General features: G+C 37.1%; 1 protein-coding gene across 1 annotated transcript in view; it reads left to right on the top strand.

The window, feature by feature from the left end:
* Nucleotides 1–15,738, top strand: part of MMP20 (matrix metallopeptidase 20) — a 48,147-nt gene extending 32,409 nt beyond the window's left edge. The window contains exons 9-10 of the mRNA XM_023208012.3: nucleotides 13,482–13,585; nucleotides 15,150–15,738. Of these exons, the coding sequence (XP_023063780.1) occupies nucleotides 13,482–13,585; nucleotides 15,150–15,250 (205 nt within the window). The 3' untranslated portion in view covers nucleotides 15,251–15,738. The remainder of the gene's footprint in view (nucleotides 1–13,481; nucleotides 13,586–15,149) is intronic.
* Nucleotides 15,739–23,874: the final 8,136 nt, after the last annotated feature.

Raw genomic sequence — 23,874 nt, 5'->3', positions numbered from 1 at the left:
CAAAAGCAGATTCTAAGCAGGTGACAATGCTAGACACCTTAGGCTTGTGAAAGGGTCTTGAAGAAAACAGGAGAGCACCCAACTTTGTTCCCAAAACTTTCATTTTATTTCCTATCACATATTTTAAATAACCATTTTTGTGATATAAAAGAAATTTTAAAACAGATGTTTGTCATCTTATTCTGATTCATATTTTCTTCCCCAATTTGGAGTTGAGAAAATAATATAAGTGAGGCACACATATATTTCATAAGAAAGCAAATTTCTTGTATAAAGAAAGAATTGCAAACAAATATGGACTCTGCTGACTCTTCTGGGCCACTGAGAGCCATAGAAGCATTGCTCAGTGTCATGTGGTGTCATGAGCTGTCACTTCCAGACCAGTGTTTAAACCACTAGGCCAGCTATTTTTCTCTCAGACCTTCCTTTTTAAAACATGATGACAAGAATTCACTTATTGAGGCCCTAATATCTGCAGGACAGAATATGATTCTCTAAAGTCTTTCTTTAAGATAAGGTGGCTGTAGTCACAGAGCACATATACAGGAAGATAGGTATTGAGAAATCCAATTCCCCTGGTGAATTTTCAGAGAATAAAATCAAGAGAAGCATGTGTGTTGGAGTATGAGGGCGTTTATGTTAGGATTATTCAGTTAACATTTTAAAGGGTATTCACAGTGTGATTCTCCATGGGCGAATTAACCACTCTCCCATTGTCTCTCTTGCCCATTTATCACCTGATCTTTGGTCTAATCTACCACCCACCAGCACCTGCAGTAAAGCATATACCTTCAGTCAGGCTGGATTGAAGCTTAACAGCTAAGTTAAGAGATGTGGGCAGAGGTTCAAAATTCTCTGTAAGTTTTAGGATGGGGAGGTCAAGGCGCTCTGATTTTGGTGATGCTTATTGCCCCCAGAGAAAATCATACTGTACCTTTCTAACTGGCCCTCTGTATCTACTAAGGAGAAGTCTTTCATAATCTAGATAAATAGATTCACCAAAAAGTTGGTCTAGAGCATTAATTAAAATGTTAACAAGCTCATTTTTCTGGTTAAGAAAGGAAACCATGGTAGGCACTTCTAACCTTCCCAGGTTAGGGAGAGTGTTAAGTGATACAATGCATGCAGACACAGACACCTAGCAGTGTCTGCACAAAGTAGGTGCTCAAAAAGAGTTATTCTTCAGCAGCAGTAGGAACTTATATGGTAATGAACAAATAATTTCTTAACAACTTGTGATGCTTAGCAAATTGCTTAAACCTCAATATTTCTCTGAGCAGCGATTCAGTCAAAAATCTCATCAAAGGGAATTTCCTTTTTAAATACTGAAGGCCCCAAACATTGGACTGAAATTGCTGCTTTTGGCAAAACATAGACACTCCCATCAGCAATGGGAGTCTTCTACTTTACACACTCCAACTCACACACTGGTGTTTGCACCAAGGAGTAAGACAACCCTGACCTATAGCTCAAAAGTTTAGAGAAAGCTATTGTACTGGCCCTATTCATAAACACCCCTGAATTCTGCACAGTATGCTTTACAGGGCTTCATATGTGTGACATCTTATTGTCATGTGAAGTCCTCTATTGGTTTGAAATTTAATTTAGCCATTAGTATCAGAAACCCCAAAATAATTGTGGCTTAAACACATGAGGGTTTGTTTTTCTCATATACATAAAAAGTCTGACAGTTTGGTATGGCTGACTGGTGATCACCAGGGACCCAAGTTCCCTTAAACATTTTGCTCTGCTATTCTTAACACATACTTCCATTCTCATGGTTGCCTCATGACTCGTGGTTGCCAGGGGAGCTTTAGTCATTACGTCCCTACTGTAGAAGGATGCAACTGCAAAGAAAGGACAAAGGAGACAAATGAAGTTTTGTAGGTAAGCACACATGGCCACACTCAAAAATATGGAAGGTCCCAAGCCTCAAGTTATGGAATAAGAATTTCACTACATTGACATCCACTGAAAGTGTGTTAGATCTTATTCATCTTAGACATTTATCAGGTTCTTCCTTGCCCCTCATGCTAGTTCACTCTGTGACAGAGGAATGTGCCAAGGGAAGAAAAGTCTCTGGAAATTCTCCAAGAACTCTCAGAGTTTGGACCCAGTTTTAGTGAATGAAATGCCATGAGGAAATGACCGAGGAACTTCCTCCACAGAGGATTGAAGGTTGGCTTGGGGCCAGGTTGGATTAGACTCTAAAAGGGAGAACCCATGTCTCTGTGTGGTAGTTACTTACAGGGGAGCAGCACACAGAGGACCACAATGTCAAATCCAAATAGGAGGCTCTACTATGTTGATGCCATTACATGCTACATCAGCAAATGACATACTGGTTAAACTTTGCCAGCTAGAACCACTTCCCCTTACTTTTATTCCTTCCTTTTCTCTTTCTAGCAGGCCCTAATGGTTCCATCAGTTTTTCATTTTTTACATTATTTCCACTTCCTATGGCTAATTTCTTCTTTTAGATGTTCCTCCTTGCCTACCAGTAGCAGAGCAGTAGCTACATCAAGGGATTTCTGGGGGAAGGGGGTGTCACCACCTCCATAATTCTTCAAGATAGTCAATGATTTCTGAATTTTATGCAAAGTGACTTGCAAATCTGCGGGTCCTACCACTTTTCAATCATATTGCCCCTCTACCCTGAATCACTCTTTCTATATAGTCAGACTCAGGACATCATTGCTGCAAAGTAGAATATGTCTTCCACATTCTCTCCTTCCTGAATGCCTCAGAAATACTAGAAATAGATGTTTTTATTTGAGGATTTTATAGTCACCATAAATAAATAAATAAATAATAAGTAACAAAAAGAAGTAAGATGAAATAGGGTTCAAAAATCTTGTTTCTTCATGTTTTAAATTTTAAAATATTTATGACTAAACTACCACATTCAACCTACATTTATTAGATGTATAATGTGTCAGCCTGTGTACTAGTGACATTCAAGAGAAGGTGTAGAATGGGCAGAAGTAAAAGAGTCCTAGTGTTCACCTTAACTCTGCCAACAATCATCTGGCAATTTGGATCACCTTTCTGTCTTAGTTTCATCATCTGCAAAATAGGGGTAGAACTACTGTACACTTCCTAGAATTATGGCATTGAAAGAGAAATATGTGAAATGCCTGTCACATAATAAGCATTCAGTTGATGTTGGGTGAACAGGTCTTACAGTTGAGGGTAAATATATAGATAAATAACTAACAGAAATCCCAGTGCCAAAAGTGCCCTGATTCAAGACTTCAAGGAGATCAGTGGGTCAAAACAAAGAGGATATGGCCAACTTAGCAAAATTATCAGGAAACAATTCTTAGAGGAAGTGATGGCTGAGCTCCATTTTGAGAGTTGTGTAGGAGTTTCCCAGACAGAGGCTGAGGTGCAGGTGGGTGGCTTCCAGGCAGAGAAAGCGGTTAAAGCAAAGGCACTGATGCACAAAATAGCATGTGAGCATGGGGAAAACCTTGAGCAGTTCAGTATGACTAGAATATAGACTAAAATCAAAACGGTGGCCCAAGGAAACCAGGGTACAGATCAGGTAGGGTCAATGCCTTTCTAGGGAGATCAGTGTTTATTCTGCAGAGAAGAGGGACATGTTAAATATTTTTGACAAGGGAGAAACTCAGTAAGATTCATGTTATAAAAATAACACTCTGCCAGCAATGTGAGTGATTTAGAGGGAAATGAGACTTGAAACCAGAAAAACTAGTTAGGCCAAAAGGCAGTGGAAAGCATACTCAAAGTTCTCAAAGAAAAAACTCAACCAAGAATCTTACATCCACCAGAGTTATCTTTCAAAAATGAAGGAGAAATGAAGGCATTCCCAGAGAAACAAAAACTGAGAGAATTTGTTACTTGCAGTTTGCCTAACCAGAGATACTAAAGAAAGTTCTTTAGGCTGAAAGCAAGTGAGCCTAGATAGCAATTCAAACCCCCACAAATATCCTGAGAGCATCAGTAAGTGTAATTATGTAAAAGACAGCATAAATGCACATTTCTTCTTCTTTATTCTCTTAATTTAAAAATGGAAAATCAATTATATTAAACAATGTGCATATTATTGCATAATTGTATTATTAAGGCTATAACATGTAGAAAGAAATACATTTATCAATAACATGAAGGAAGTAGGTGGGAGCAAAACTGTATTTGACTTAAAAAAAAATGACACTAGATGGTAACTAAATTTCACAGGAACAAAAGAACAGAACCACAAATGGCAAATAAGACAATTAATATAACAAAAGCTGCAAATATATACATCCTCTCTTTCTCAGCTTCTTTAGAAGACATTAAATTATATAAAATAATAATTATAACAATTAATTTGGGGCTTCAGATGTATATCTATATAATATGTATAATAATAATAACACAGAAGGAAGGGGAGAGAAATAGAGTTATATAGGAGTAATGTTTCTATATCTCATTGGAATTAATTTAGTATAAGTCTTAAGATTTTTGTAAGTTAAGATGTATATGGCAAACCCTACATCAATCACTAAGGAAATCACTTAGGAAAATATAGTTAAACAATTATAAAAGAAATTAAAATGTTACATTAGAAAATTTTTACTAATGCAAAAGAAAACAGTGAGGATGAATAGAGGAACCAAAAAGACATGAGTTATATAGAAAACAAAAAGTAAAATGGCAAGCATAAATCCAACTTTATCAATGACTTTAAATGTGAATAGATTAAACAATCTAATCAAATGGCAAAGACTGCCAGATTGGATTGTAAAAAACAAGACCCAACTATATGCTGTCTACAGGAGATACATTTTAGGTTCAAAGATACAAATAGATTGAAAGTAAAAGAATGGAAAAAATATGTCATGCAAATATCAACTATAAGAAAGCTTGAATGGCTATACTATTATCAGGCAAAACAGACTTTGAAATAAAAAATGCTACTAGCAATAAAGAAGGACATTTTATAATGACAAAAAGTCAATATACCATGAAGACATAATTATAAACATATGTGCATCTAACACAGGGCCCCAAAAATGTATGAAGCAGTAATTGACAGCAATGAAGGGATAACTCAATAATGAAACAATAATAAAGATTTCAATACCCCACTTTCAATAATGGATAGGACAACTAGAGAGATCAACAAAGAATAAAAGACTTGAACAGTACTATAAACCAACTAAACCTAACATATATCTATAGAATGCTATACCCAAAAAGAGCAGAATACACATTCTTTTCAAGTGAACATGGAACATTCCCCAGAATAGATTATATGTTAGGCCACCACACAAGTCTCAACAAATTTAAAACAACTTAAGTCATACAAGTATCTCGTCTGATCACAATAGAATAAAGCCAGAAATCAGTACTAGAAAGAAAACTAGAAAACTAACAAATATGTGGAAATTAAACAACACACTATTAAACAACCAATAAGTCAAAGAAGAAATCACAAGGGAAATTAGAAAGTACTTAGAAATAAATGAAAATTAAAATACAACATACCAGAACTTATGGGATGCATAACATACCAGAACTTATGAAAGCAGAACTCAGAGGAAAATTTATAGCTATAAATGCCTATATTTAAAAAGGAGAAAAATCTCAAATCAATAACTTCACCTTCCACTTTGAGGCAATGGAAAATCAAGAACATATTAAACCTAAAGCAAGAAGAAAGAAGGAAATATAAACATTATAATGCAAATAAATAAAATAAAATAAAAATAAATAAAATAGATGATAAACAATTTGAGAAAACCAACAAAATTGAAGGTTGGTTCTTTGAGAAAATAAACAAAAGTGACAAACTTTCTACTAGATTGACCAAATAAAAAAGAAAAAAAAATTATTTTTTTGAGGCAGAGTCTTGCTTTTCCCCCCGGGGCTGGAGTGCAGTGGCGCGATCTCGGCTCACTCACTGCAAGCTGCACCTCCTGGGTTCACACCATTCTCCTGTCTCAGCCTCCCGAGTAGCTGAGACTACAGGCACCCACCCCCATGCCTGGCTAATTTTTTTTGTATTTTTTAGTAGAGACGGGGTTTCACTGTGTTAGCCAGAATGGTCTCAATCTCCTGACCTTGTGATCCGCACGCCTCAGCCTCCCATAGTGCTGGGATTACAGGCAGTGAGCCACCGCGCCCGGCCAAAAGAAAAAATTTAAATTACTAAAATCAGAAATAAAAGAGGAGACATTACTACCCACCTTACAGAAATAAAAAGGGTCATAAAGGAATACTGCGAACGATTGTATACCAATAAATTAGGTAACTTAAATGAAATGGACAAATTCCTAAGAAGATACAATCTAGTGAAACCGAGTCAAAAAGAAATACACAGTCTGCATATATCTACAATAAGAAAAGAGATTAAAGTAGTAATCAAAAACTATCCACAGAGAAAAGCCCAGGCCCAGAAGCACTCACTGGTAAATTCTACCAATACATTTAAAGGAGAATTAATATCATTTTTTTACAAACTCCTCCAAACCTTAGAAGAGAACAGAATTAATTAATATCAGTTTTTCACAGACTTTTCCAAAACATAGAAAAGAAGAAAACACTACCTAACTCACTGAAGTCAACATTATCCTTATACCAAAACCAGACAGAAACATCACAAGAAAATAAAGCTTCAGACCAATATCTATTATAAATATGGCTACAAAAATCCTCCAAAAACACTAACAAACTAAATCCAGCAATATATAAAAAGAATTATACACTAAGACCAAGTGGGATTTGTCACAGGAATTCGAGATTGGTTAAATATCCAAAAATCAATTAATGTAATGTACCATATCAATAGAATAAAAACAAAAATCATATAATCATCTCAATAGATGCAGTAAAAGCATTTGGCAAAATTCAACATTATTTCATAATAAAAAACATTAAAAACCTAGGAATAAAAAAATCTCTTCTCAAATCAATAAAGAGCATCTATGAAAACCCATAGCTGATGGCATAGTCAGTGGTGAAAGACTGGATGCATTTCTCCTAAAATCAAAAACAAGACAAAAATTTCTGCTCTCATCTCTTCATTCACATTGTACTGGAGGACCTAAACAAGAGAATTAAACAAGAATAAATGAAATAAAAATTATCCGGATAGGAAAGAAAGTAAAACTATTTCTTTTTGCATATAGTATTATCGTTCAAATAGAAAAACCCTAGAGAATACCCTAAAAAAACTTTTAGAAATAATAAATGAGTTCAGAAAGGTTGAAAGGAATGAGTTCAATGTTTTAATCAATTGCATTTTTATACACCTCAACAAGAATAGCATCAAAAAGAGTCAAATACTTAGAAATAAATTTAACAAAAGAAATGGAAAATTTCGTTTTGTAGTCTGAAAACTACAAAACATTGTTGAAAGAAATTAAGCAAGATCTAAAGGGAGTGATATCTCATGTTCATGAATCAGGATATTTTTAAGATGATAGTAGTCCCCAAATTGATCTGTATCAATCAACACAATCTCTATCAGAATACCACTAGTTTCTTTGTAGAAATTGATAAGTTTTTCTTGAAACTCAAAACTCACGGGCCTAGAATAGCCAAAATATCTTTAAAAAGAACAAAGTTGGAGGATTTGTACTTCCCAATTTCAAAAATTACTGCAAAGAAACAGTAACTAAGACTGTGATATTAGCATAAGGATAGCCATATATGTTAGTGGAATAAAGTTTAGAGTTCAGAAATAAAAGCATGTATCTATGGGCAGCTGATTTTTGACAAATATATAAAGTCATTCAATGGAGAAAAATGGTATCTTCAACAAATGGTGCTGGAAGGAGTGGAGAGCCACATGCAAAAGAATGGACTTAGACCCCTACCTCACAACATATACAAAAATTAACTCAAAATTGATCAAATTCCTTAAATATATGAGCTAATATGACATAACTCTTAAAGGAAAATATAAAGATAAATCTCCATGAGCTTGGATTTAGCAATGAATGCTCAGATACAACACCAAAAGCATAAGCAAAAAGAAAAAATGGACAAGTTGGGCTTACTCAAAATTAAAAACTTTTCTACTTCACAGCACACTATCAACAAAGTAAAAAGACAACCCAGGGAATGGGAAGAAATGTTTGTAAGTCATGTATCTGATAAAGAACTTGTGTCTAGAATATATAAAGGACTATTCAATTAATAACAAAAATAACTCAGTTAAAATATGGGCAAAAGATCTAAATAGACATTTCTCCAACAAAGATATACAAATGGCCAGTAAGCACATGAAAAGATGCTCAACATCAATAGTCATGAGACAAATGCAAATGAAACCCACAGTGAAATACTTCTTCACACCTACTAGAATGCATTGTCAAAAAGTCAGATAATAATAAGTGTTGGTGAGAATATGGAGAAATCAGAACCCTCATATATTGGTAGCAGAAATGCAAATTAGTATAGTCACTTTGGAAAGCAGTCTCCTTCTCCTCAAAAAGTAGAAATTAGAATTATCATTTGACCCAGAATTCCACTTTCTCTTGAGGATATACCCAAGAGAAGTAAAAACGTAAGTCCACGTAATAGCTGTATACAAATGTTCATAGCAGCATTATTCATAATAGACAAATGCTGGAAACAACCCAAATCTCCATCAAGTATTGAATGGATATATGAAATGTGATAAATTCATACAATGGAATATTATTTGCCCACAAAAATGAATGAAGTGCTGGTACACGGTACAACATGGATGAATCTTGAGAGCATTATACTAAATGAAAGACGTCAGTCATGAAAATCTGCATATTATATAAAATGTCCATAATAGGCAAGTTTAAACAGACAGAAAGTAGATAGTGATTGTCTAGGTGTGGTTGAGATAGAGGGATGGGGGTGTGGGATATGGGGACTTATAGTGAAAAGGAATAAGGTTTTTGTAGGGGCGGGTGATGGCAACATTCTAAAATTGATTGTGTTGATGGTAGCACAATTCTGTGACTATAGTCATACATCACTTGCTTAACAGTGGGGCTGTGATCTGAGGAATGTGTCATTAGGTGATTTGGTCAATCAGCGAACATCACAGAGTGTACTTACACAAACCTAGATGGTATTGCTTACTACCCACTTAGGCCATATGATAAACCCTATTGCTCCTATAGCTCCTACAGACCTATTCAGCATGATACTGTACTGAATACTGTAGGCAATTGTAATACAATGGTAAGTATTTGTGTATCTAAACATAGAAATGGTATAGTAAAAATACAGTGTTATAATCTTACGGGACCCCTATCATGTACATGGTCTGTCATTTCCTGAAATGTCAATATATGGCAAATGACTGTGCACTAAAAAAACCACTGAATTGTTTAAATAAGAGTGAGAACTATTGCAAGAATTCTACCAAAGATGATGAGTTTGGGAGCTGGGGTAGACTTGATTGTTCTTCAAATGGTAGAAAACATAGGTCTGGGTGACTGACTAGTTGGGGGTAATTTCCTTAACAAATGGGTTTTCAATTTTGGCATTTATCAAGACAGTAAACTTAAGAAATGAAGCAGATTTAGGGGAACAAGAAGCAGTTTCATTTTGTACATATGGAGTTTGACATGCTGGTGAGAAATGAGAAGAAAAATATCAAAAAGAGATTTGGACATACAGGTCTTGAACTCAAGAGCACTCAGGCTGGAAAGATAAGCTTGGAATTCATCATGTAATCAGGTGGTGACTGAGGCCATGTGAGGATATAAGCCTGCCCAGGAAGATGGAGTACAAGGGCAGCACGTGATGTTTGTTACAGAAAACACAGAATATATGAAAGGGAAAGAAATTCTTCAATGGCCAACACCTGCAACATCTTTTGATCCTCATTTAATGACTTTCTTCTATTTTTTTCCTGGCAGTTTTCCCCATTTCTAAGTAACTATGTATGCAATTTTGTGTCCTGACATTCTTCTACTTAATATTGTAGGATACATATTTTTCTATGTTGTTACAAATTATTTGTTCCAGAATCTCCTCACAATCATTTTCCTCATGGGGTCCTGTTTCCTGACTCTCATCTGGGATTGTACATGGCAGCTTCCTCCTCTCCTGCCTTCTCTTCGTTCCAGATCACTCTCCTACCTGCCCTTCTCTAGTATAGATCACAAAGGCCACTTCATTCATGAAAGTCATGTGATGTCTGGCTGAAATCATTAACTTCAAAGTGGAATTTCAGATTTCTATTTCACTGTCCCTCCTGACCCACACTGGAAAGGTCACCTTGACAAAACTCCCTGAAACCATTTCAGAAATGTTATCAGTAAATTCCCCTTTTTGCCGCCCTTTCTTGCATTCTGTTTAAGCATCCTTTAGCAAACTCAGATCCCCATTTAATGCTTCTAAGAGGGTAGAATGGAGTCAGTTATGCCCTTGACATATGACTGAAATCAGCACAATCAAAACACCAAAAATACCTAACAAATCTAAGTTCTAAGCATACAGATGAGGTTAAACAAAAATGCAGGCACTTTATCAAAACAGACTGAGTCCTTAGAATACAAATGTGGAGAGTAAGACAACATATTTGAAAAACTACATCACATATTTGTCATAGGCAATGATTTATTTAATATATATTAAATGTAAATACCTTGAATCAATATTAAATGATATAACAAATGCCCACAAAGGAAGTAAACATAATTCAGATCACTATTTCTAGTTTGGTATTTAGGTTTCACAAATAAGACCTCAGTGATGAGAGGATATATGCAATGATTTTTAGCAGATACTCAAGATATAGTTGATTCTCAATAAAAATTGTATTTATTTCCTTAATATTGAAATTCAGTTACTATTTCTTGATGACTGGCTCACTATGTGCCAGGAATCATGCTGAGCATTTTCTCATATTCTCTCATTGTCCCATCTACCTTTGCAACAATCTTGAGAAGTAGGTATTTCTTTCATTTCCATTGAACATTGTGTCTCTGAGAGGTTACATGATTCACTGAAGATCATGTAGCTACAGTGGTCCATCTGAAGCTGCATTTCGTGTCCTCTGAATCCAAGTTCAGTGGGCCTTCCCAACCACCACATATGTTCATTCTTTAATTCTCTTCATCATTTATTTGTTGTTAGTCAAAATGCCCATGATCTTCATCCTATCATATAATCTCCTTTTCTGTTACTCTCTCAGCAAAATCCTCACCACATCAGCAGACCTACTTCATCTTAATCCCCTCTCTGACTTGCCTCTCCAGACTGCCTCCCACATTTTTTAGCCCTCCTTTTTCACCCCTTCTCAACCTTGCCTACCACCGCAAATATTACCTTGTAAAGTAAGTTTAAAGATTAAACTCCTTAATGACTTAGGATCCCAGATCAAACCATGAAGTTCACTCAACCTTATATTGACAAGTCAGAGTTAATTGTTCTTGGGGCCAAAATAAACGATAAAGTCGGCTGGCTTGGACCTGCTCTTGGTGCTACATATGCCACGTGTGTGTGTGTGTGGTGTGTGTGTGCGTGTGTGTGTGTGTAAATTGTCTCTTACCCTCATGACCACTGTTTTCCAGATGAGAAAAACCAGGGTTCAGAGCTCAAAGTACGTTCTGATCACGGAGTCAGCAGGTAACAGAGTCAGAAATTCAAACCCAGTACCATCAGACTGTACATGTTGAGCTCTTTGGACTGTAACAGGAAGCCTTAAATATCTGTCCAGAAACAAAGGGCTAGATCGTCACAAAGTTCTCACCAGTTCACAGCTAAATAAGAACCACACAGTATTATAAATCAGGGAGTTGCAGTCTATGTCAGCATAGAAACAGATTATTGGCGAAAACCATCTTTTATTCTGAGTTTATGTCCTTTCTGCCTTTTTGGTGTTAACGTTTCTTTTTCTTTGTGAAAGGATTATGAAAACAGGTGGTAATCAAGGTAATCAAGGTTAAATGGTAATGTTCTCACTTAGTGAAATGAAAAGTAGGTAACCTTGTGTTTGTTATGCAGGCCACTGCATAATGTCTACACATAAGGTCCACATGAAATATTAATTGTTATAGTTAATATGGATAATATGCTGGGACAGTTAGCTTCCACCCCTAGCTCCAGACATTCTGTAGAGCAGCTCAGACTTACACTTAGTTTCAGCCTGAGTATGTCTTTTTCAATGTTTGCCTCTGGCTCAACATCACTAGAGTTGTCCCTGGCCTGTGTAGTCATAGCCACACAAAAGGCACATTTCAAGAGACGGTGGGTGGGATCTGCTGCCACAGGAAATTTCTCAGTAGCCCAGGCACTGGGAGAAATTGTCTGACCTTTTGGTGGGAAAGGAGTGGGATGTCCACCTGGGAGTGTCTCCATTTGGAACTCTGTGCTAATGAAGAAGGGACTTTCTCAAACTTTAAATGAAGTCTGATTCTCATACAAGTCATGCTGACTCACACGGTCACAGTCTTTTTTAACAATGAGTAATTTAGATCACAAAGAGATGTATTAATCAATCTTCAGAGTTATCATTGAATGCTGGTTGCTGATCCAGAAAAAGAAATCAGGTCTACTATTCAGTCAGTCATATAAGCTTTCCAGGAAACAAAAGCAATGAAATTCAAGTAAATTGGTTTAAAAGGCAGAAGTTCAATTATTACATATTTACTTGGTTCTTATTTACTTATTGTTCACACATTTGTTTATTTGTTCAATGTGCATTATTTGTTCAACCCTTTCTGCATGGATACATAGCATAAGTACATGAATAAAAGCCCCTATGAAAGGCTTTCAATTGTTTGATGAACCAAGGAATTGATAGAGAGAGAACTGATTACAACAATAAATAAGGCAATAAAAAATATAGAGAGTTCCTTTCAAATGGCAAGGTTTTTTTGAGTTAACAGAACATGTTGCTATAATATGTAGAATGAAGAATTCTAAACAATGTATGTGGAAATTTTCTGGAGACTGCTTTAAGCAAGTGACTTCCAAACTTGTGGTACCAGAATCTTAGGGACATGTGAGCATAGTGATAAAGGTCTATAATCTCTTTTAGGTATTTTAAGAGCCCAATCTAAACAACAACAAGGGCCAGGACCAGTGGTTTATTCCTGTAATCCCAGCACTTTGGGAGGCTGACGTGGGAGGATTGCTTGAGACCAGGAGTTTGAGACCAGCCTGGGCAGCATGGCAAGACCTTGTCTCTATAAAAAATAAAAATTATCCAGGGTGTGGTGGTACATGCCTGTATTCCCAGTTACTCAGGAGGCTGAGACAGGAGGATCACTTGAGCTTGGAAAGTCAAGGCAGTGGTGAGCCATGATGGCACCACTGCGCTTCAGTCTGGGCAACAGAGTGAGACCGCATCTCGAAAGAAACAAAAACACAACAAAGAAAAAATAAATAACATAAGTGCATGTGTATGCGTATATGACAGAGAGAGAAACCTAAATAATTTATAAGTGTGCATATGCCTGATCAGTATAGTGTCATTTACAACCAGTAAAAACCTCTTAGTAATATTATTTATGAAATAATACTTTTTCTAGCTACGATGAACGGAAAAGGAAAATGGAAAAAGACTATCCAAAGAATATTGAAGAAGAATTTTCAGGAGTAAGTGGCCAAATCGATGCTGCTGTAGAATTAAATGGTGAGTGTTTCCACTGAAAGCTTTCTTCATGAAAACTATCATAAGAAGTCCGGGCTCTGCTTTAACACAACAGAAAGTGGATTTCCAAGTGGGAGTCATTGATTCTTATATTTGGTCTTAGGTCCTTTCACAAATTTATCTAAACAGATTATCCACTAGAAAGAGTAACTATAAAAGTTCTGGTATTGTAGTTCTCTTTCTCCTAATGGAAAGTGTGTGTGTGTGTGTGTGTGTGTGTGTGTGTGTGTGTGTGTGTGTGTTTTGAGATGGAGTCTCGCTCTGTGGCCAGGCTGGAGTGCATTGGCGCAATCTCTGCTCACTGCAACCTCTGCCTCCCAGGTTAAAGCGATTCTTCTGCCTCAACCTCCCAAGTAGCTGGGACTACAGGTGCACATCATCACGTCCAGCTAATTTTGTATTTTTAGTAGATGGGGTTTCACCATGTTGACCACCTAATGGAAAGTTTTTAAAGTATAGCTTCAATCGATTCGTCAGCTAGATCATAAAGTCTACCTGGGTCAAGATTACCTTTTCTATCTTTAAAGTACACATAGTCTTGGCCGGGGGCAGTGGCTCACACCTGTAATCCCAGCACTTTGGGAGGGTGAGGTGGCAAGATCGATTCAGCCCAGGAATTCAAGACCAGCCTGAGCAATATGGCAAAACTCTGTCTCTACGAAAAAGTTAGCTGGGAATAATGGCACACACCTGTAGTCCCAGCTACTCAGGATGCTGAGATGGGAGGATTACTTGAGCTCAGGAGGTTGAGGCTGCAGTGAACTGTGATTGTACCGCTGAACTCTAGCCTGGGCAACAGAGTGATACCCTGTCTCAAAAAAAAAAAAAAAAATTCCCAAGCTTCTCAGTGCTTTTTCCCACTCCATCATCCAATTCCTGCAATTTAACATATAGCTAGGAAAGTTGAATAGAACTTTGTCAAATAAATTTAATTGAATCTTCTGAATCAGTCAGCACACTCTTCCTGAAAAAACAGCACAGGGCTGGACACTGTTCAGAAGTGCAAAGACGATTCCAGACGTGGCCTCTGCTCTCACAGAATGGTTCACCCAACACAGATGAAATGACTGGAAAACAGACCATCTATAATTTAGTATTGAGTCATGTAGTAGACCTCACAAGAATTGCAAGAGCTGATCTGAGAATTAAAAGATCAGAATCGGCAGCAGTCATTGGAAATTTTATAGTGAGACTTCAGATGGGTTTTGAAGATTGGCCAGAGGCTTAACTAGGCAAAGAGAAGGGGAGGGGCTTCCTGGAGGAGAACAGCCTGAGCAGAAGCACAGCACATAACTGAGCATAACACATTGGATGACCCCAACGAGAAGGCCTTACCCTAGCTGGAACAAGGAGAAAGCTCAGAAATGACTGAGAAGTTGAGGAGTCAGGTTCTAGGGCATGAAGACAGAAGACAAGCTAACTGCCATCTGACAAATTCACAATTCCTCTTTGGTGACACCTTAAGAAAGTGACAATGACAAATCCTTCCATTTATATATGTGCTGGTCATCTTCAGTAACCACAATTTCAACTTTGTCTCTTTTAGGCTACATTTACTTCTTTTCAGGACCAAAAACATACAAGTATGACACAGAGAAGGAAGATGTGGTTAGTGTGGTGAAATCTAGTTCCTGGATTGGTTGCTAAATAGAAAAGCCTAGTCTTCCCAAGCAATGAGGACGACTGCAAGCAGCTTCTAACTGGATCTTAAGGACTAAAGCAGAATGTAGGATAGGGATTCTTCCCATGGCCTTCAAATCAAATTAGAATTCATTGAGAATAATAATACCTCCAAATTTTTTCATAGTTGTATAATCAGAATCCACATTAGAAAGTTTCTATATGGACACCTCTATACAAAATCCGAATCAACACAACGCCCTCTGCAGTTAGACACCATTATTTTTTTCTTACCTAATATACTGAAGCAAATTAATCAGTTTGATTTTTATTTCCAGAAGGAAGACTAGTGGTGGATCCCATGACATATATTGTAATTCTTTTCACAGGAAATGTCATTACCATATGAATTATAATTATTTGCAAGCAATGGCTTTTGTGGCTATCATTTGGCCATCATTTGTTATAATAAATATAAATTTCCCAATTTTTACTTAAAAGACATCACAACAAAATACTGCATAAGAGTTGTTTCTTGTGTGTTTAACTTTGTGTCTACTCACTGGTCTCTGATGTAGGCTTAGGTGGATAAACCTATTCAAACAAATTTTCGTAGTAGGCAAGAGATGGGCACTTTGCAACTGGAAAATTTTTTAACAAAAGCTAATAAAATGTTTTAATAGAACAGTTCCTCTTTTCTTTTTTCTGTTAATATTTACTAGCTTCTGTAATACTTTATTTGGCCACCCACACATCCTGTGTACCTATAGAAAAATTAAATCATAAGATAGCATCATAAGTACACAGATCCAGAAAAAGATAACAGTAACTCATTCTACTTCCTGCTTCCTGAAAACAGCCTCAGTGACCCAGCTAAGTGAGTGTCTTTTGAATAGTCTTCCATTCAGGGAAGTTCATCTTTTTGTTTTAGTTTTTCTTACTTCAAGCTAAACCTTTTTCCGCTACCTAGTGATCAGTATAGTTAAGACTATGGCTCTGTCATTCTTATAATTTTGCTTTAATCTTACTCTCTAGAATGTAAAGATTCTAAAATATTTTAGTGGTTCTAAAATTGAATGATAAAATATTTCTAATACTTCATAGACTTCCTGATACATCTACAGTGTTTAACAGATGCTACTATTGTTACCATCATTTATTAAATTTCTTTCATACAGTCACTTAAAAGACCTAACATTAAGAAGGGTTGGGGTAGTTACTCAAGATTATTCTACATTTTCCATTTGGTTTCTGTTACTGAAAGTGGCCACTTACAGTCCACCAGATGTTGAATATTTGTTGAAGACAAGGTCTGGCATCCTTGCCTTCTATAGAGGAGGTGCTTCTATAGAGGAAAAAAGTCACTTTTGCAAAAACTGCTAAGAAGGACTTCTTACTGTCAATAAGCAAGGAGGAAAACAGGCTAGCAATTTCTTAAAATGTTTAACGTAGACTTACCCTATGACACAGCAATATCACTCCTAAGTGTATACCTATGAGAAATTAAAACATGTCTACACAAATTTGCACACAAATGTTCATAGCATCATTATTTATAATAGCCAAAGAGTAGAAAAATGTCCATTGAGTAATGAATGAATACATAAAATGTGGCAAATTCAGACAATAGAATGTTATTTGACAATAAACAGAAATGAAGACCTAACACGTACTATAACATGGATGAAGCTTGAAAACATCATGCTAAATGAAAGAAGCCAGACAGAAAAGTTCACATATTGTATGATTCTATTTATATGAAATGTTCATAATAAAAAAATCTATGGAGACAAAAAGCAGACCGGTGCTTGTCAGTAATTGGGAGAGGGGCTTATAAGGAGTGACTACGAATGGGTATGAGGTTCTTTTTTTCGGAATAATGAAAATCTTCTAAAACTGACAATGATGATGGTTGTACAACTCTGTGAATATATTCAAAGCCATTAAACTGTACACTTTACATGAGTGAATTATATGTTAACTATATCTCAATAAAGCTGCTACATTAAAAAAAAAAAAAAAAAAAAAAAAACAAGATCAAAGTAGTGTGGTGATCCATGGAGGTCATGCATTCTAGCAACTGTGTCAGGGACCACATGACAATGAAGCACCAGCCTGAGGACATTCAGTGCTGCACGCAACCAGCCAGATGTCCTCCTCATGTCCAGCACTAGCCCAGAATTGTGCATATAGAAGACACTTCGCTAGTCAACGAATTCACTGAAAGCAATAAAGCATATGCTCTCAGGTCTGGCTCATGGATTCAAACTCCAGATCTTCCATTTTCAACTGTGTGATGTTGACCAAATTCCCTCATCCTCATTCTCTGTCTCAGTGTCTTCCTTTCTAAAAATGGAATAATGGCAGTTTTTATCTCCTAAGGATATTTAGAGGCTTAAATATATGAATCAAAATATACAACGTAGTCCGTGGCACTCTACAGGGGCTCTATATTTGTTGTTTTTGAAGTCATTAGAGTTCATTTTGTTTTGTGGTATTTTGGAGAATTTGTATATATCCCTTGAGATAGCTAAAAATCTGATGAGCTATAATATCACAAGAATTAATAATCAATGACCTGAAATTTTTATCTTCCAAATGTCAAATTAAATCAAATAATTAAAAAATACTATGTTTATCCCCTGTCTCCAAAAATTAATTCTTATAAATCATAATTTTTTGTTGACTTACAGAACTCTTGGCTCTTAGGCCAGGCATACTGGCTCACACCTGTAGTCCTAATACTTTGGGAGGCTAAGGTGGATGGATCACTTGAGCTCAGGAGTTTGAGACCAGCCTGAGCAAGATGGTGAGACCCCGTCTCTACTAAAAACACAGAAAATTATCTTGGCACGGTGGCACATGCCAGTAGTCCCAGCTACTTGGGAGCCTGAGGTGGGAGGACCACTTGAGCCCAGGGGTCAGAAGTTGCAGTGAGCTGAGATTGTGCCATCGCACCTGCCTGGGTGACAGACCAAGACCCTGTCTCAAAAAGAAAACTCTTGGCTCTCAGATATAAAATTATTATGTATTTTGGAAAGATACAGTCTCTCTAAAGGACAAGAAGGGGTGATTGTGTCATAACATAGAGCACTTATCCTCATATGACACAAGAACTTTGAGCAGGAATAATTTATAACATTACTACTCATTTGGCTTCCGAGTAACTGAGTGCAAACATGACTCATTGAATAACAGTTTTGGACAAAGTGTGGTTGAAGTACTGCCTTGAGGATCATGAGGTAGCAAAACAGAGTTCACTTCCTGATGAATTCTGTGCATTACCCTATTAACCTCAGTGATGACTCTTTGTGGGCAGAGACCTTTGAAAGCACTAGATAGGCTACTGAGGATGAATGGATTCACCTCGGTGGGGAGCTTTCCTAACAGCTCCATATTAAATTTTCTCTGGTATAAACCAAGTCCTCTTCCACTTAGCCTAGTCCGAAATGAAAGACCTAAGTTTGTCTTTTGGGTCTTCTGTTTCTTTTCAAATGTTTATTGGGAAACATCTTAGATGTCCATTTCACAAAGCAAATGGCAAACAAACTGCAGTTTTTCTTTCAGAATTCTGCGTGTAATATTTTTAAATGGTCACAGGGTCTTCAGGGTGCTTTTATTTATATGTTATCCAGATGTTTTTCTTTATTCCTGTTAGTTTTCTTCTACAGACAATGATATTGAAGGCTTTTTGTGAATATTCATAGCTAAAATTACCCAATGAAGTGCCATTTGAGAGGAAATGCATACTGCTGGCCAATAGGTTGGTGTTTTAGACTACCATAATGGAGCTGAGAAGAGTCTAGGCCAAAAGATCGTCGGCATTTCTCCCCAGTAGGTCTGGGTAAAATGTAGAAACAGCATCTTCTGATCATCTGTTATCTGCCAAGCCTCCTGTCTTTGGTCTCATTCCAATCCCTAAGTGACTTGTCAACACAACCAGTTTAAAAGGTATCCTGTTATACTCAAAATGTCATAATTTCGGCTTTGCTACCAACACCCAGACCCTTGGAATTGAACCAGAAGCAGAATTGTGAAGCTTGCTGGTAAATAAATTACAATGGGAAATTAGTGAATGCCTTCGAGATCCAAAAGAGGACTCTTTTTGTTTTTAGTGCAACATCTCTCCATTTTAATGACTTCTCCATTAGTCTTAACATTCTTTCCTTTAATCTAATGTATCCTTCAACATGTTTGGAGATGAAAGTAAACTTTTGTTGCACAGTGCAGCATGTTGTTCTGACAAGAGTTTGAGGAGAGATGAGAAGAGAAAAGCATGAGAGGGAGTTAATGAGAAAAACATTGCAAAACATCAGTTAAGAAATGTAACACTTAAGTCCATCTCAGATCATTTGCAGTGGAAAAAAAGAATATCTGTATAAATAGTTAGCAATTTGTTTATTCTTGGAAAGTCCCAGGCCTGTAATGCAGTGATAAACAATGTGAGTTTTTTAGTTTGGTTTTAAATGTATTTACAGCTGCCTCTATAGAGGATGGATGTCAAAAGTCCCATTACAGCACATTCCACTTGAACTGCAGACTGTTCAATGATTGTAGCATGTCACTTTGCCAGATTTTAAAAGTATTTCCATTTATGAATCAGCAATTTCTGTGAGTAATTTTATCAGTGGTTTCTTTTGAAAAGCTTAATCTCTAAAATTAGCTCATCTTTACAAACAATCAATTCAGCCTTTTGGAAGGATCTAGCTACCCCACCATCTCTACCCTTAATATTCACTCTCAATTCACTAGAAAATACTTACTAAGCACCTACTTTGTGCTGGCACCAACCAATGCTCAACTGCTTTCTTGCATAAACTTCTGCCCTCAAGGAGCTTACATTCTATTAAAGACACACAATATTCAAATGAATAGAGATCTATAATGAAAGATAGTTGAAAGTGTTTCGAAAAAATAAGTAAAGCAGGGCAAGTAATAAAGAATGTTGGAGTGCCATTTTATAAAAATTTATTTGGGAAAAGGACATACTGGGTCCAGGGTATTCATGCAGAATGACTGAAGGGAGGGAGGAAACTGTTGAAGTCTCTAGAGGTTTCAGGTAGAAGAAGCAATAAGCACAAGACCTTGAGGTAGACAGGAAGGATTTGCACCTGTTTGAGGCACACCAGGAAGGCCAGTGCGGCTGGAGACAGTGAGGGAGAAGGAAAGTAGAAACAGATGGGAACAGAGAAGCAGCTAACCAAGCTATAGAAAACTTTTGGGTCCCTGTGATAAGAAGAGTTTTCAGCCGGTTCATAACATGATCTGACTGCTGAGTAGCAAACAGATTATAAAAGCACATGAGTGGATTCAGGGACACTAGAGAGTGCCATTTTCCAGGGTAGAAATGATGGTGGCACTGACCAAAGAAGTAGCAGTGAAAATGCTAAGATTGTCAGATGAAGGAATATTTTCCAGGTAAAGCCAACACTATTTGTATCTAAAGTGTATGCAGAATGTAATAAAAAGAGAAGGATCCACAATGACTCCAGCGTTTTTGGCCTAAACAAGTGAAAGAGTAGTGGTAAAATGAGAAAGACCAAAGGAAGAGCAGGTTTACAGGGGCTGGAGATCAAGAGTGCAATTTTGAATTCACGGAGTTTGAGATGCCTATTAGACGTCCAAGGGGAAATGTCCATATATAAAAAGCTTAAGTAGGTAGATAGATATAAAAAGCTTGGGTTCAAGGAAGAGTTTAAGACCTAAGATAGAAATTTAGGAGTTAAGCCTTAAATTGTTATCTACATTCCTTTTGATTTCCTCCACATACTATGTGGAATTTAGGGCAACATAATTTATTAAAATATAAGAAGGCAGATGAAAAATGATCTCAAGTTTTTTTGAATTATCGTCCAGTGTTAGTAAGCGCATTCTTTCCCACTTCAAAAACATAGTTTAGTTTTCAACAAAAGTTGCACACTTTTTTTGAAGTTTTTGTTTTTTGGTCTTCATTTTTCTATTTCTTGTTTCCAAAATCAAAGAAGAAATCAGAAAAGAAAATATAAAATCTTAAAGATTGTTCTGAATGAAAGTTATTGAAAATCTTAAGGATTGTTCTTCAGGAACTAACAAGATCCTATGCTAATAAGTATTACTTATTAATACAGTAATAAGTAGACTAAGAACTTATTTATATTTTAATAAGTAGCCTAGGAACTTACTAAGAAGGATAAAAGTGTTTCTGAGATTCAAAAACATCTCTTTTATTCTTACAGTAAAAACAACTCTGTTTATAATCTCACCACGTCTCACAGAGAAAGTGAGTAGCAAAGTCCCTTAATAAAGTTTTCAAATAAGGCAGTTTTTTAAATTAATTTTTAATTAACTTCTAATTTAATTGCATTGTAGCTTGAGAATGTGGTCTGAATGATACAAGTTTTTTACATTTGTTGAGACTTACCTAAATTTGTCTTTTGACTTACTACATGATCAAATTTTTGTAAATGCTGTGTGTTCAGATATAGGTTTTCAGTAAGTGAATTTTCTTTTGCACAGCTTGTTCTCCTCAAATGTCTCACTAATTTCCCCTGTGAGCTCACATTTTCTTGGGATCATCAGTTTCCCCAGCTAGGAGAGGTGTGAAGGCCTGTGTCCTTTTTGTTCCCTACTTGATGAGTGTAGAGGTTGGGATGGGATTGAAGCACCTCTGGGCAGCATTCTTGGTAATGAGGTCTGGACTCAACCCCTGTCATTCTCACTCACTCTTATCAGTAAATCCTCCTCTCAGGGACCCCTCAGAAATTCAGTCTTAGGCTTTGAGTATTTATGGGGGTTGCTACTACGTCTATACTGGCCTCCCCAGCCATGAGGAACTGTGAGTCAATTAAACTTCTTTCCTTTATAAGTTACCCAGTCTTTAGCCTGGGGAGGAGTAAAGGAAGGGATCTCTCAGGAGCTGGTGAGGCTGACTACACACCTTGTTATAGGCATCCCATCTCTGCTGACATCCAACATCAATTCTGCATTAATTTATTCAAAAATATTTATTGAATCCCTATTTGACCCCCTGGGTTATATTAGGAAACAAAACAAAATCCCTTGCCTTTGTACAACTTCCAATGTACAAGGAGAAGACAGACAATAAGCAGTAGACATAATAAGTGATCAAATTATACAGCATGTTAGAAAATAAGGTTTATAGAAAAAATAATAACTGTAGGGAAGTGCCCAGACATTTGGGAATCATGAGCTGGGGAGGTAGCTTGTAATTTTAAGTAGATCAGCCAGGAAAGGCCTCACTAAGAAGGTATAAAAATGGTATCTTAATGAGAAAGAAAATCCATTTTCTTTTCTGGGTGGCTTTGTGTTCCCATCCAAATCTCATCTCAAAGTGTAATCCCCATGTGTTGAGGGAGGGACCTAGTGGGAGGTGATTGAATCATGGGGGTGGTTACCTCCATGCTGTTCTCATGATAGTGAGTGAGTTCTCATGAGATCTGATGGTTTTATAAGTGTTTGGCAGTTCCTCCTTCTTTTGCTCTTTCTCTCTTTTTCCTGCCACCTTGCAAAGAGGTACCTGCTTCCCCTTCACCTCCCACCATAATTGTAAGTTTCCTGAAGCCTCTCCAGCCATGAGGATCTGTCAGTCAATTAAACTTCTTTCCTTTGTAAGTTACCCAGTCTCTGGTATTTCTTTATAGCAGAGTAAAAATGGACTAATACAGCAAATTGTTACTGGTAGAGTGTGGTACTGCTATAAAGATATCCGAAAATTTGCAAGTGGCTTTGGAACTGGGTAACAAGCAGAGGATGGAACAGTTTGGAGGGCTCAGAAGAAGAAAGGGAGATGTGTGAAAGTTTAGAACTTCCTAGAGACTTGCTGAATGGTTTTTGACCAAAATGCTGATAGTGATATGGACAATGAAGTCCAGGCTGAGATGGTCTCAGATGGAGATGAGGAACTTATCAGGAGTTGGAGTAAAGGTTACTCTTGGGATGCTTTAGCAAGAAGACTGGTAGCATTTTGTCCCCGCCCTAGAGATCAGTGAACTTTGAACTTGAGAGAGATTATCTGATACTAGAACTTATATTTAAAGGGGGAGCAGAGCATAAAAGTTTGGAAAATTTGCAGCCTGATCATGCAGTAGAAAAGAAAAACCCATTTTCGGGGAAGAAATACAAGCTGGCTGCAGAAATTTGCATAAGTAACAAGCAGCTGAAAGTTAACAGTCAAGATAATGGGAAAAATGTCTCCAGGGCATGTCAGAGATCATCACAGCAGCCCCTCCCATCACAGGCCTAGAGACCTAGGAGGCGAAAATTGTTTCATAAGCCAGGCCCAGGGCACTCACTGCTGCTTTGTGCAGCCTCCAGACTTGGTGCCCTGTATCCCAGCCATTTCAGCTCCAGCCATGGCTGAAGGGGCCAAGGTATAGCTCAGGTTGTTGCTTCAGAGGGTGCAAGCCCCAAGCCTTGGTGGCTTCCATGTGGTGTTGGGCCTGCAGGTGCACAGAAGTCAAGAATTGAGGTTTGAGAACCTTCACCTAGATTTCAGAGGATGTATGGAAATGTCTGGATGTCCAGGCAGAAGTTTTCTGCAGGGGTGGAGCCCTCATGGAGAACCTCTGTTATGGCAATGTGGGAGGAAAATGTGAGGTTGGAGTCCCAACACAGAGTCCTCACTGGGGCACTGCCTAGTGGAACTGTGAGAA

Source organism: Piliocolobus tephrosceles, chromosome 13 (genome assembly GCF_002776525.5).
Source record: "Piliocolobus tephrosceles isolate RC106 chromosome 13, ASM277652v3, whole genome shotgun sequence".
Taxonomy (NCBI): domain Eukaryota; kingdom Metazoa; phylum Chordata; class Mammalia; order Primates; family Cercopithecidae; genus Piliocolobus; species Piliocolobus tephrosceles.
The sequence above is the reverse complement of the archived record's forward strand: the minus strand, read 5'-3'. Positions and strand labels throughout refer to the sequence as shown.